The following is a 13613-nucleotide window of genomic DNA, read 5'->3' as shown; positions in this document are numbered from 1 at the left end:
ACTGTGCAGTGTCTAAAGATTCCGGCCTCCTAGCAAGGACGACGTCGCGTCTTCCCCACCCTCTGTCCTCCACAGTTTCCCTTACCTCGGTCAAACTACAGATGCACAGATATGCGGGGAAAATGTCCACTTCAAGCCTGCTTCATGTCACTTCCACTGGCCCAGGAATCTGTGACCGAGGGCAAGAATGTTTAATTTCTCCTCTGGTTTCCTGCCGTAAGTAACTCTAGGTGACAACTTCCGTTTCCGTTTACCTCTGGCTGGAGGGGTGAATCTTGAGTGTCCTGAGAGGTCAGATTGCTGTCAGGTAAATTGGGGTGCTGTTGGGAGAGCTCTCGCTCGGGAATAAGGATGAGACTCTATTCTGAGGATTGTCAAAAGGGAGAGACTAAATGGAGGATGATGAGAATGCTCAAGAGGGAAAGAATCGAAGAACTAGCAGGAGAAAAACGATGAAGTCCTGGAGTAGTGAGGGGTGGCTGTAGAAGGATGCAGTGAGAATCACTCTAGTTAAGTCCAGACCCTTTTTTCCCTCCTCTGCCACCCTCAACATCCCCCACACCGTGTTTTTTTGGTTTACCTTTGAGTCGAATGATGGCGCAACCATCCTCGAATGGAAAGTTTGTAAATTTACAATGCCTGCCTCACGAGCCTGTGTTTGTTGTTGTTCTTTAGTCGCTAACTCGTGTCCGGCTCTCTTGCGACTCCATGGACAGTTGCCCACCAGGCTTCTCTGTCCATGGGATTTCCCAGACAAGAATACTGGAGTGAGTAGCCATTTCCTTCTCCAGGGGATCTTCCCGACCCAGGCGGATTCTTTACCGCTGAGCCACCTGGGAGTTGCTCAGTTGTCTCTGGCTTTTTTGCGACCACATGAACTGTAGCCCACCAGGCTTCTCTATCCGTGGGATTTTTCCTGGCAAGATTACTGGAGTGGGTTGCCATTTCCTCCTCCAAGGGGTCTTCTTGACTCAGGGCTCCAACACGCATCTCCTGCATTGCAGGCGGAGTGTTTACCGCTGAGCCACCTGAGATGTATAGTATACTTTTATTTGTTTTGTTTTTTTTTTTTTTTGAAGATTTAATATTTATTTATCTGGTTGCAGTCGGGCCTTAGTTGCAGCACATGGGATCTTTGTTGTGTCATGCGTGACCTTTCATTGCAGTGTTTGGGATAAGTGTGTGGCAGTCAGCACTTGTGGCACACCAGGCTTAGTTGCTCTGCATTGCAAGGCAGATTCTAAACCACTGGACCACCGGCGAAGTCCCTGTAGTAACTTTTAAATAAGATTTTTCTGGCATGAATGTTTATGACACAGAGTTAAAGTGAAAAGGAGATACAAAGTCATCACATTAATGTTTAGTGTGATTTCTCTTTTTAAATTGCCTATCAGAGGTGCAGGGACTGGAAGGGACACTAAAGGTGAAACCAGTTCGTTTGTGTTTAATTTTCTAATTTCCCTATAGTAATCACAATTTTTTAAAACAGGAGAAATGGAAACATATATTTCAAAGTCTTTGGTAAACTGTGAAATTATGTGTATTGTAAGTGGCATTACCCATTTATTTCCTTCTTAGGGAAAGTATGCCTGCACTCTTCCTGTACTAGAGCCGGCTCCCTTTAGTAGAGGTTGATCTTCACCAAACTTATAGGTTCACTTCAGACATAGATAGAATGAGGTGGGGGAAAAAAATTAGTGATTACATGTTCTTTCCTTGTTGAACTAATTTCCTTGCTGTTCTTATTTGAGCAGCTCTGAAATGGAAATTAATCACCTCTTACTGAATCCTTGAGACAGTTTAAGTCACTTTATCTAATTTTAATATTTATTGTGACATATACATAGCAGATGGAGAAGGAAATGGCAACCCACTCCAGTGTTCTTGCCTGGAAAATCCCATGGACACAGGGGCCTAATACATATAAGAAGGCTATATAAAACATAAGTACATTTAAACAAATTATAATCAAGCAAACAATTGATCCTGTTCAGTTCAGTCGCTCAGTTGTGTCCAACTCTTTGTGACCCCATGGACTGCAGCACACCAGGCTTCCCTGTCTGTCACCAACTCCCGGAGCTTGCTCAAACTCATGTCCATCGAATCGGTGATGCCATCCAACCATCTCATCCTCTGTCATCCCCTTTTCCTCCTGCCTTCAATCTTTCCCAGCATCAGGGTCTTTTCCAAGGAGTCAGTTCTTTGCATCAGGGGGCCAAAGTATTGGAGTTTCAGCTTCAGCATCAGTCCTTCCAATGAATGTTCAGGACTGATTTTCTTTAGGATGGACTGGTTGGATCTCCTTGCAGTCCAAGGGACTCTCAAGAGTCTTCAACACCACAGTTCAGAAGCATCAGTTCTTTGGTGCTCAGCTTTCTTTATGGTCCAACTCTCATATCCATACAAGACTACTGGAAAAACCATAGCTTTGACTAGACGGACCTTTGTTGGCAAAGTAATGTCTCTGCTTTTTAATATGCTGTCTAGGTTGGTCATAGCTTTTCTTCTAAGGAGCAAGCATCTTTTAATTTCATGGCTGCAGTCACCATCTGCAGTGATTTTGTAGCCCAAGAAAATAAAGTCTGTTTCCATTGTTTTCCTGTCTATTGCCAACCTTCAGGTTAGGAAATAAAGCATTGCCAAAAGTTTAAAATATGCATTCTCAGCAGAGATGATTGTCTTTAAGTCAGTAAAAATTGGTTCTTGTTGGATGGGGGTAAGAAGGCAAAAAAAAAAAAAAAACCTTAGATATTAACAGTACAATGGTTTGTGGCCCTCCAAAAAGCCGTAGTACATAAACTGGGGTATTAAAATTTCATGTGGAGGGGTAAGGTGAGAACATAATTAATGGGCAAAAAGGTCTAAAAAAGCTCTTTCGGGGTACAGTAATTACAATACTTTGAAAAACACTGCCTTAGAAGTTCTGTGAATGAGTTTCTGTGATGCCATCTCTACCAGGAGGTAACCACTCTCCTAACTTGTAATAATCATGTACTTGTTTCACTTAAATTTTTTCCACGATGCATTCCTAAAAAATGAATTGTTAGGTTTTTTTTCATTTATGTAAATGGCATTAAAACTTATATATATTTTTTCTGACTTACCCCTTGCTCATTGTTTGTGAAATTCATTCATACTCTTTCATGGTTGTGAATTTGAGTTGTTTACAGTTTGGGGCAAGCATAAATAATATGATTAGAAAGATTCTTATAATATAAAATTGTTATCCAAATGCAAGAGCTTCTCTAGAGCAGTGCTGTCTAATGCAGATATAATTACAAACCATGTACTTAAAATTTTCTAACAGCCATATTAAAAAAGTATAAAGAAACAAAATTAATTTTTAAAATATATTTGCTTTTAATTGGAGGGTAGCTGCTTTACAATGTTGTGTTGGTTAAGAAACATAAAATTATTTTTAAGAGTATATTTTATGTAGCCCAGTATATATATTCAAAATATTATCATTGTGAGATGTACTTAGTATTAAAAGCTACTAATGAAATGCATTTTCTTCATGCTGTCTTCAAAATTGATGTATTTTATTTTACCCTTACAGCATATGCTGTTTATATATATAAAAACACAGTGCCTGTGACTGGAATTGCTAGTCCATAAAATATTCAAGGGACTTCCCATGGGGCTCAGTTGTTAAAAAAACAAAATAAAACAAAAATCTACCTGCCAATGCAGGACATGCAGATTCTATCTCTAGGTGGGGAAGATCCCCTGGGGGAGGAAATGGCAACCCCCGGTGTTCTTGCCTGGAGAATTCCATGGACAGAGAAGCCTGGCAGGCTTCAGTCCATGGGGTCGCACAGGGTCGACACAACTGAGCGTGCACACGTGCGAGATAAACATGCACACATGTTTAACTTTCCTGGGTCACACCAGAGTTTTTACAGTGGGTGCATTCTCAGCACCTGGGTGTGAAAGTGGAAGTCACATCATCACAGTGTGTTTTTACAGTCTTGAAGGGTTGGTTCTAACTTCGTGTTGTATGAAGAAACTGAAGTTCAGCAAGATTAAAATGATTTGACCAGGATTTTACAGCTGTTAATGGTGCACTCAGGGTTTAATACCAGATCTGTACAGCACCAAAGTCTGCATTTCAGTAGAATTCCAAGATTAGGATATCATTGTTTGATTTATGGCTATTCTGAAGTAGAAATAATTTTTAAGAGTAAATGAAACTTCCCTAAAAATATTGTTCAACTTTTTGTTCTTTTTGAAAATTTGTTGAAATATTTAGTAATTCCCTATGAAGGGACTCTTTCTGAAGTATTTTAATTAGACAGAAGAGAAAATACATTGAATTTATTAGAGGAAATTAGGAGAAATGAGTGTTCATGTATACTTACTTTTTTTCCAAAGATTTATCTTCCAAATTAATATTTTGAGCATAGTAGTATTGTAGCTTTGAGATAGCCTTCATACCATAGTAATATTTCAATTTTCATTTTAAAAATCAAGTTTTTTAATAAAAAATTGACCTTTGGTTTTGTATTTTCTTCTAAAGTACATTGATACTTTAGCAGGTTTAATGTTCTAGAATTGGTATTTCCAAAAAAAGAGTTTGCCTTGTAATCCAAAGATTTTTGGAATGAAACATTATTAAAAATTTCTTTTTTTTTTACTCAGGGAACTCAGACCAGGGCTCTTTGACAACCTAGAGTGGTGGGATGGGGTGGGAGGTGGGAGGGAGGCTCATATGTATATGTAAAAGGGAGGGGAGATAAATATCTCTATGGCTGATTCATGTCGATATGTGGCGGAAACCATCACAATATTGTAATTATCCTATCCTTCAATTAAAAATAAATTTAAAAATTTTTTTGAAAACATAATCTGAAGATGCCAACATTTTATCATTATAATTAAATGCTTCTAAAAGTATTTCTTTTGTGATAATGTATTGAATCTCAAAAGTCAGACTGAAATCTGAAACTATAATTTGTTTATATTATTGAATCCACCAAACAGTAATGAAATAGTGGATTAAATGTTTTATTCAAAGCTGTGAATGTTGTAGTTTTAACTTGTGTTTGTTGGGTATTGGTTTTTATTCTCCTTTAAATGTGAAATCATCAACATAATGTTTTAAATAAATAAATGTTTTAAACCAATTTAATGTCTATAAATAAAAATATTAAGTGTTGGCTGATTTGTCAAAATTGCTTTGTACAATTTTGTCCCCCATATTCTGGGAACTATTATTTAATGAAATGAGTGCTTCACATAATATGTCTCTAGTATACACTATCTAATAATTACCTCTGTCTTCTGAAATGCAGTGTAGGAATCCTGCCTTATTGGATTTGTTTATAGTTATAAATGCAGACAAAATGGTAATAATTATTTGGTTTGGTTTTATTTCTGGAAAGCAGTGATTATAGAATTGCTACTGCTAATCTTATACAAATTACAGTATAGCATTATTAATTTATACCTTCGTTATTTGAAATTCATAACAATATAGCTGGGGACTGAGCTCAAGTTTATTTCTGTATTATTTTTAAAAATAACTCTGAAAAAAATAAAAAAGAAAAAAGAAAAAAAAATAACTCTGGAAAACTGAAATTTTATATACCCATTGGGGGCAATTTTATTTAAGCAAACTTATCAATTAAGAGGGGGTCCTCAGGACTCTGTTAATGGAAGAGAATATAAAAAAGAATACTTATATTTATGGATGTTTATGTCTGAATCACTTTGCCGCACACGTGAAACTAACACAACATTGTGTGTGTGTGTGCGTGTGCGTGTGTGTGTGTGTGTGTGTGTGTGTGTGTAGTCGCTGAGTCATGTCTGACTCTTTGCGACCCCATGAACTATAACCTGCCAGACTCCTCTGTCCTTGGGATTTCCCAGGCAAAAAGACTGGAGTGGGTTGCCATTTCCTTCTCCAGGGGATCTCCCAACCCAGGGATCGAACCCACATCTCCTGCATTGCAGGTGGATTCTTTACCATTGAGCCACTGGGGAAACTCAACACATATAGGTCAACTATATTTCAATAAAAATTGTTTTTAAAAGTCTCTGTTGATCTACTACAGGAGTCAGCAAACTACAGCCTGCTGGCCAAACTCAGCCTATTGCCTGTTTTTATGTGGCCAGTGAGCTAAGAAGAATTTTTACAGATGAACGTTTACAATCAATTTGATACTAAGGAACACTAAACTTTGAGCCCCAGTTAAGCAAAATGTTACCCACTGAACGGGAATTGCATTTTTTTTTCCATCGGAAGACTAGTATTACAAAAATTATACTCAGCTGTTATATTTTGAATTATATCAGTAAGATATTTATGGAAATTTGTTTTCTCTCCTGTTATATAAATATCCACATACTATCCTTGATTTTACCTCATGACCAACAAAGCCTAAAATATTTACTGTGTGACTCTTCACAGAAAAAGTTCATGTGATCCATATATATTAACCACAGTAATACTGCAGTTTTAAAGAATTGTCTGAAGAAAGCAAGTAATGAAACAGTATGTACAATATTTTATTACACATATTCATGCACTGTGAAAGACTAAAAAAAAAGTAGACAGTATTGCTTAAAAGTTAGGAGTGAGGGCTCTGAAATGAAGCTTTAAGTTTCAAAACCCAGTCATACCATTGACTATTTTTGTTACCTTCAGAAAGGTACTTAGCTTCTTGGAGCCTCTTTGGCTTCATCTATAAAATGAAGATAATAATAGTAATCTAAGTTCAAAGAGTTGTTTTAGGAAGACTGTAACAGAGTCGACACTTAAATTGCTTTAACATAGTGCAGTTGGCACATAGAGCATGATAAATGTTTGCTATTATTATAAGTAAAGAAAAACCAAATAGTAAATGTACTCTATTAGTGATGGGCTCTTTTTATATCTTGTGTATGTATATTTCCAAACCATGAACATGTGCTAGTTATGTAGTAAGACACTTTAATAAAATTTCTTAAAGAGTTTTCAAATGCTCTCTTTTTAAAACTCACTTTAAATGTTTTGCCTTAAAAAAAATAGTAAACTTGGTACTTCAATATCTGTAATGTATGTATTTCTCCCTTAAATTAATTTTTTCTGTAGACATGGCCCATGGACATGGACATGAACATGGTCCTAGTAAAATGGAACTTCCAGATTATAAACAATGGAAGATAGAAGGGACACCATTGGAAACTGTTCAGGAGAAACTGGCTGCACGAGGACTAAGGGATCCATGGGGCCGGTAAGAACAATCAAATAATTTTGATAGAATTTATCCTAGAGAAACAGTATCTATGTTCCTTTTCAATATATTCTTTCAAAAAAAAAAAAAAAGTGAAAATGACTTTTTACATTTAAGATCAGCTTTTTTAAAATATCACTTACAGTAAAATTCACCCTATTTTAAATGTATCATTCCGTGAGTGTTGACAGATATGTACAGTTACATGACCACCACCACAGTATGACATAGAACACTTCTAGCATACCCAAAAGCCCCCTTGTGATCCTCTGTATTCAGTGCTGTCCTCCCCTGGATCCTGGCAACCCTGGATCTGCTTTTTCTAGAATTTCATGAAACTGGAATTACACAATCTATAACCTTTTGTTCTGGCCACTTTTACTTAGCATAATGCCTTTGAGACTTAGGTATGTTGTGAACTTACAGCATAGGTTCTTCCTTTTTTATTGCTGAGTACGGCTCCACTGTATGCATGTGCGTCATTTTGTTTACTGTTCACCAGTTCTGTCTGGGTTTCCAGTTTAGGGCTATTATGAGTAAAGTTGCTTTAAACATTCAAGTACAACTCTGTGTGAGCATATGCTTTTATTTCTCTTGGATAAATACCTAACAGTGGGATTTCTGAATCTTTTGAAAAGTGGTTTTTTTTTTTTGGTTTTGTTTTATTTTTTAAATGAAAAACTGCCAAACTGTTTTACAACATGGTTGTACCGTTTTGCATTCTCAACTATCAACGTATGAGAATTTCAATTGTTCAGTGTCCTCATTAATACTTGGTGTTGGGTCTTTCCTGGCAGTCCAGTGGCTAAGACTCCATTCTTCTGCCTCCGTGCCTCCATCGTAGGGCGTCTGGGTTCAGTCCCTGGCTGGGGAACTAAGATCCACCGTGCCCTGTGGTGTGGCAAAAAAAAAAAAAAATACTTGGTATTATCAGCCTTTTAATTTTAGCCATTCTAGTGAATGTGATAGTAACATCTCTTTGGTTTTAATTTGCATTTCCATGAAGAATGAAGATCATGAGAATCTTTTCATATGCTTATTTTCCATTTGTATATTTCCTTTGGTGCAATGTCTATTCAGATCTTTTGCCCATTTTATTTATCAGAATGTTTTTCTTTTATTGAATTATAAGAGTATATATATGTTGTTTTAAATGGTTTTATTTGTTTATTTTTGGTCCCACTGAAGAATGTGGGAATCTTAGTTCCCCAACCAGGGATCAGACCGAGGCCTTCTGTGTTAAAGCACAGAGTCTTAACCACTGGGCCACCAGGGAAGTCCCCAAGTCCTTTATCAGATACAAGTTTTGCAGATTTTTTCCCAGAGTATGACTTATCTTTTCATTTTCTTAATGATGTCTTTAAGACAGTTTTAAATATTGATGAAGCCCCAGTTTAGCATTTTTTTCTTTTATAGTTTGTGCTTTTTGCATCCTAAGATTTTCCTAATCTTTTTTCTGGAAGCTTTTATAGTATTCTTTCTTCCATTTAGGTATATGATCCATTTTGAGTTAATTTTTAATGTCATATGAGGTAAGGATGAAGGTTAAAGTTTTTACACATAAACATCCAGTTCTAGCACTGTATATTAAAAGACTGTCTTTCCCCATTAGTTGACCTTGACACCATTGTCAAAAATCTATTGACAATATCTGTGTGGACTATTTCTGGATTCTTTTTGTTACCTTGATCAATATGTCTATCTTTTGTCAATACAACACTATCTTCGGATCAGATAGTATAAAACGAGATGTCTGATTTTTTAAAAAATATTGTGTTAGCTATTCTAGGTTCATTGTATTTATATTTAAATTTTAGAATGAGGTTTTCAGTTTCTGCAGAAAGCCTGCTTGGATTTTAATTGGGATCACCTTGCATCTTTAGCTCGATTGAGGATGATTTATGTCTTAACAATATTGAATCTTCTAGTCCATGGACAATTTAGATCCCCTTTAATTTTCTTAGCAGTTTTTATGCAGTCTTGTACATATTTTGTTAAGTTTATCCTGAATTATTCCATATTTTTTGCTATTATAAATAGTATTTTTAAACTTCTGTTTCCAAGTGTTCATTGCTGGTATATAAAAATATAATTGCTTTTTATATATTGACTTTATCTTGTTAACTTGCTAAATTGAATTTTTAGTTCTAGCAGATGTTTCTCAGAGATTTCTTAGAATTTACTTCATAGAAGATGATTTCATCTACAAAGACCGCACTTTTCTTTCAATTTTTTTTCTTGAGTTATTGCACTGGCTAACATTGCTAATATAATATTGAATAAAAGTGGTGTATTGTGGACATCCTAGTTTTGTTCCTAACTGGGGAAAGCATGCATGCAGTCTTTCATCATTAAGTAGGATGATTTATACTTACCTGTGATAGAACCCTTTTTCTCACTATAACTCTCTGATTTGTTTCTTTCTGTGTTCTGGATACTCAAAAGAACTGTTGCCAGAGCAAGAAATTAATCTTCTAAAGTCAGACTTATATGACAGGGAATAGCAGTGATTCCATTGAATAGTAACAGTAGTATCTAGTGCCGAAATACATCATATCTTACTCTGTTTAATCTTTATAATAACACTATAAGGTTGATAGTAATAATTACTGAGTAGAGAAACAGGCCCTGACAGATTAAGTAATTTATTGAGCCTAAAAGGTGTGTATCTTGTAAAGTGGCAGGGCTAAGATTAATACCTAAGTCTCTTAACTTCCTCTTTCCATGACGCTATAATGACTAGCATGGGCAAAGCTACACAACTGACCTGTGATGGATAGGCCAAGGTGAGTCTCGCATTTGAGAATTCTGTAACATTCTGAGTATTATGACTGTGAACTATGAAACCATCAAGTGCTTTTTCTTGTATTTCATATATGAAATGTGAGCATATAGAGCTACTTATCTTATACCACAGACAATTCCTATTGTGATCTACTTAAATTATCTTATGTAAGGTAGCATTTAAGTCTGTTAGAAAGGTGAAAATCAAATTCATTTTACTTAATAAGTCATATGTGATTATAATTTCCCCCCTTTTTTTTCCCCTCTAGCAATGAAGCTTGGAGATACATGGGTGGCTTTGCAAATAATGTTTCCTTTGTTGGAGCATTATTAAAAGGATTCAAGTGGGGATTTGCTGCATTTGTGGTAGCTGTAGGGGCTGAATATTACCTGGAGTCCCAGAAAAAAGATAAGAAACATCACTGAAGATAATACCTGGAAATATCTTTTAATGTCTTAACTTTCTTATAAAAAGATTTCTTCACTGTAGCCTACTCACCTGTGTGTTTATTCCTTAAGGAATACTAGTAAGATTTAATAGATTTAATAAAATAAGAAAACATGTACCAGTCTGCTTTTTCATTCTTAAAAAAAGTGTCTCGAGCCATATCAGATTTGGCTTGGAATACATGAGAGGTTGAATACTGGCAGCAGGACATTCTGCAAATAGCTGACAGCCAGCGTATATTTGAACAAATGGATGTGTTCTAATAGGTTCCTTTTTTTTAATTTTTAAAAATTGTGATAAAATTTGCCATCTTGTTTTTAAGTGAACAGTCAATGACATTAAATACATTCATAATATTGTACTACCATTACCACCATCCATCTCTATAACTCTTTTCATCTTTTAAAATGGAAAATCTAATGGTGATTAATTAATAACACCCATCCTCCCCTCAGCCTCTGGCAACCATCATTCTACTTTCTTTCTCTGTGGTTTTTGACTACTCTATGTAGAATCATGCGGAATTTGTCTTTTATGACTGGCTTATTTTATTTTGCATAATGTCCTCAAAGTTCATCTGTGTTACATATGTCAGAATGTCCTTTTTAAGGCTGAATAAAAATTCTGTTTTATGTATATACCATATTTTGTCTATTCATTCATTGATGAACACTTGGGTTGCTGATGGACACTTGAGTTGCTGCCACATTTTAGCTATTATGAATAATACTGCTATGAACATAGGTGTACTCTTTTTTTTTTTTTTTTAATGTGGGATCTTAGTTTCCCGACCAGGGATTGAACCCATGTTCCTTGCCATGGAAGCATGGAGTCTTAACCACTTGACCACCAAGGAAGTCCCCAGATTTTTTTTTTTTTTAAGGAAAGAATTTATTCAGCGTCATAATCAGACTATTACATTTAGCAATCAACAGCATGGGTGCAAAAAAAGAAAAATCTACATTAAAATCCTTTGTTGGAATGCTTTACACTTTCCACAGAACAGAAACTAAAATAACCTGTTACACAATTAGTCACAAGTACAGTGCAAGTTTTTTGCCCATACACATGAGTATTGTCTAAGATGTGTCTTCTTTGTAACAGCTAGGCCCTGCCACCACGGTGCTTGGTTGAATTCACAAATCTTTTGTAACCTGTAGCTTCCCTGTTACTTCTCTGGCTCTCCTTTCTCGATAAGCTTTGTTTTATTTATTTATTTAATTATTATTATTATTATTTTTTTTTTATTAGTTGGAGGCTAATTACGTCACATTTGTTTTCTGTCAGTAATTAAAACTTGCCACCGCCATAGCTACTGCCACTGCTGGGACCACCATAGCCACCTTGGTTTCATGGTTTGGCAAAGTATTGGCCTCCACCGCCTTAGGGGCCAGAACTTCTGCTCCCAAGCTTCCTCCTTTCATGGGTCCAAAATTTGAAGATTGATCGTTGTAATTGCCAAAATCATTGTAGCTTCCACCACCTCCAAAATTGCTTCCACTACCACCAGCAAAGCCACCTCCACAATTGTTACAGCTGTCATAGCTTCCACTCCCACCACAGCCACTGACCTGGCTTCCGTAACCCTGTCCACCACTTCCATAGCCTCTGTGCTTCCTCCAGAGTATCAGGGCTGCCTCCGCCATAACCACCATCATTACCAAATCCATTATCACCATCCCCACTGCCACCATATCCGCCACCACTACGGCAGTCACAAAAGCCACCTCGACCACTGACGTTTCCTCCAGAACCAAAGTTGTTATTCCCCGGGAAATCACCTCCACGACCACCAGCAAAGTTTCCAGAACCACTTCAACCTCTCTGGCTGGATGCAGCACTAGCCAGCTCTTGCTTAGACAGGGTTTTTCTCACTTCACAGTTGTGACCGTTCACAGTGTGGTATTTCTGAATGACAATCTTGTCTACGGAGTCATGGTCATCAAATGTTATAAAAGCAAAGCCTCTCTTTTCATCACTGTCTCGGTCAGTCATGATATCAATCACTTCAATTTTCCCATACTGTTCAAAATTATTTCTCAGGTGATGTTCTTCAGTGTCTTCAATGCCACCAACAAAAATCTTTTTCACAGTTAGGTGGGCATGAGGTCTTTGAGAATCTTCTCTTGAGACGTCCCTCTGTGGTTCCACAGCTCTTCCGTACACTTTGTGTGGCCTTGCATTCATGGCCGCATCCACGGCCGCATCCACCTCCTCCACCATGGCGTATGTGACAAACCCGACGCCTCTGGAGCGCTTGGTGTTTGGATCCCTCCTTACCACAAGTCTGTGAGCCTTCCCCAATGCTCAAAATGGCTCCTCAGACTCTCACTGGTTGTCTCAAAGCTCAATCCTCTGATGAAGAGCTTCTGCAGCTGTTCGCGCTCTCTGGAAGACTCTGACTTAGACATGACGGCAGTGGTGGAGTGGGGGAGCGGAGACTTCAACAATGCTTTCTCGGTGGCATCCACAGGCAGAAAGAAGTCCCCAGATTTTTAAGAGTTGACTTTGCTGCTTTTACCATCATCTGTAGGGAGTTTAGAGGGACATAGCTCATACTTTAAAATACTTGACTGCCTTGTTTATGATAATACAACATGTGCATCTGTCATGTTAGTTTTTCTTATGGTACTTTCTACTCTTTGTTTACTCCTAATTGTTCCCACATAGTGAGAAGTTTGACATTTTTTCCTGTATTTTCTAACAATAGACATTCTCCCCATATCATTGAATTTCTAAATTTTAATTAAATCTCTAATTAAAGTTGAGACTTAAAACTCAGCTTGCTGAAGATGGGTAATAATTCTGCTTGAAAAATAAAACTAATATAAAACTCTGGGTGATTTTTTTTCTTTGTAAATTTCTTGTTTATAAATACAAACTTGGGAAATCACTAAATAAATGAAACAGATGAACTCCTAATAAGGTGTTAATGGTAAGTGGAATGTGCTAAAATGGAGTCATAAAAAGACTGCAAAAGAGGATAAGGAATGCATTTAACAGGGAACAAAGAGCAATGGGACAAATAGAAATAGCAGAATGTTAGATTTAAGCTTAATCATGTTAGTAATTATACCAAATATAAATGGTCTGAAAATAAACAAAAATATTCCAATTACAAGATAGATTGGCATCTTGGGAAAGAAGCAAGACCCAACTATAAG

General features: G+C 36.7%; 1 protein-coding gene and 1 pseudogene across 3 annotated transcripts; one reads left to right on the top strand and one right to left on the bottom strand.

The window, feature by feature from the left end:
• The first annotated feature begins 6 nt into the window (after positions 1 to 6).
• NDUFB3 (NADH:ubiquinone oxidoreductase subunit B3) lies at positions 7 to 10565 on the top strand. Of its 3 annotated transcripts, XM_043446092.1 has the most exons (4): positions 243 to 307; positions 6413 to 6496; positions 7076 to 7217; positions 10271 to 10565. In XM_043446092.1, the coding sequence occupies exons 3-4, from the start codon at positions 7078 to 7080 to the stop codon at positions 10425 to 10427; spliced, it is 297 nt and encodes a 98-aa protein (XP_043302027.1). In that variant the 5' UTR covers positions 243 to 307; positions 6413 to 6496; positions 7076 to 7077; the 3' UTR covers positions 10428 to 10565. The 3 variants fall into 3 exon arrangements, with proteins under 3 accessions (XP_043302025.1, XP_043302026.1, XP_043302027.1); XM_043446090.1 differs by lacking the exons at positions 243 to 307; positions 6413 to 6496 and adding an exon at positions 7 to 216; XM_043446091.1 differs by lacking the exon at positions 6413 to 6496 and having other exon boundaries at positions 231 to 307.
• Positions 10566 to 11739: 1174 nt separating this feature from the next.
• Positions 11740 to 12860, bottom strand: LOC122426141 (annotated as a pseudogene).
• Positions 12861 to 13613: the final 753 nt, after the last annotated feature.

This window comes from Cervus canadensis, chromosome 24 (genome assembly GCF_019320065.1).
Source record: "Cervus canadensis isolate Bull #8, Minnesota chromosome 24, ASM1932006v1, whole genome shotgun sequence".
Classification (NCBI taxonomy): Eukaryota; Metazoa; Chordata; class Mammalia; order Artiodactyla; family Cervidae; genus Cervus; species Cervus canadensis.
Note: the sequence above shows the minus strand (reverse complement) of the source record. Positions and strands in the feature narration are given on the sequence as shown.

What these genes read in the sequence shown, in the direction of transcription:
- NDUFB3 (XM_043446090.1), top strand. Translation starts at nt 102, where the DNA reads ATGCACAGATATGCGGGGAAAATGTCCACTTCAAGCCTGCTTCATGTC. An exon ending in TTCTCCTCTGGTTTCCTGCC is followed by an intron (nt 217 to 7,075) that starts GTAAGTAACTCT and finishes TTTTTTCTGTAG; the next exon opens with ACATGGCCCATGGACATGGA. An exon ending in CTAAGGGATCCATGGGGCCG is followed by an intron (nt 7,218 to 10,270) that starts GTAAGAACAATC and finishes TTTCCCCTCTAG; the next exon opens with CAATGAAGCTTGGAGATACA.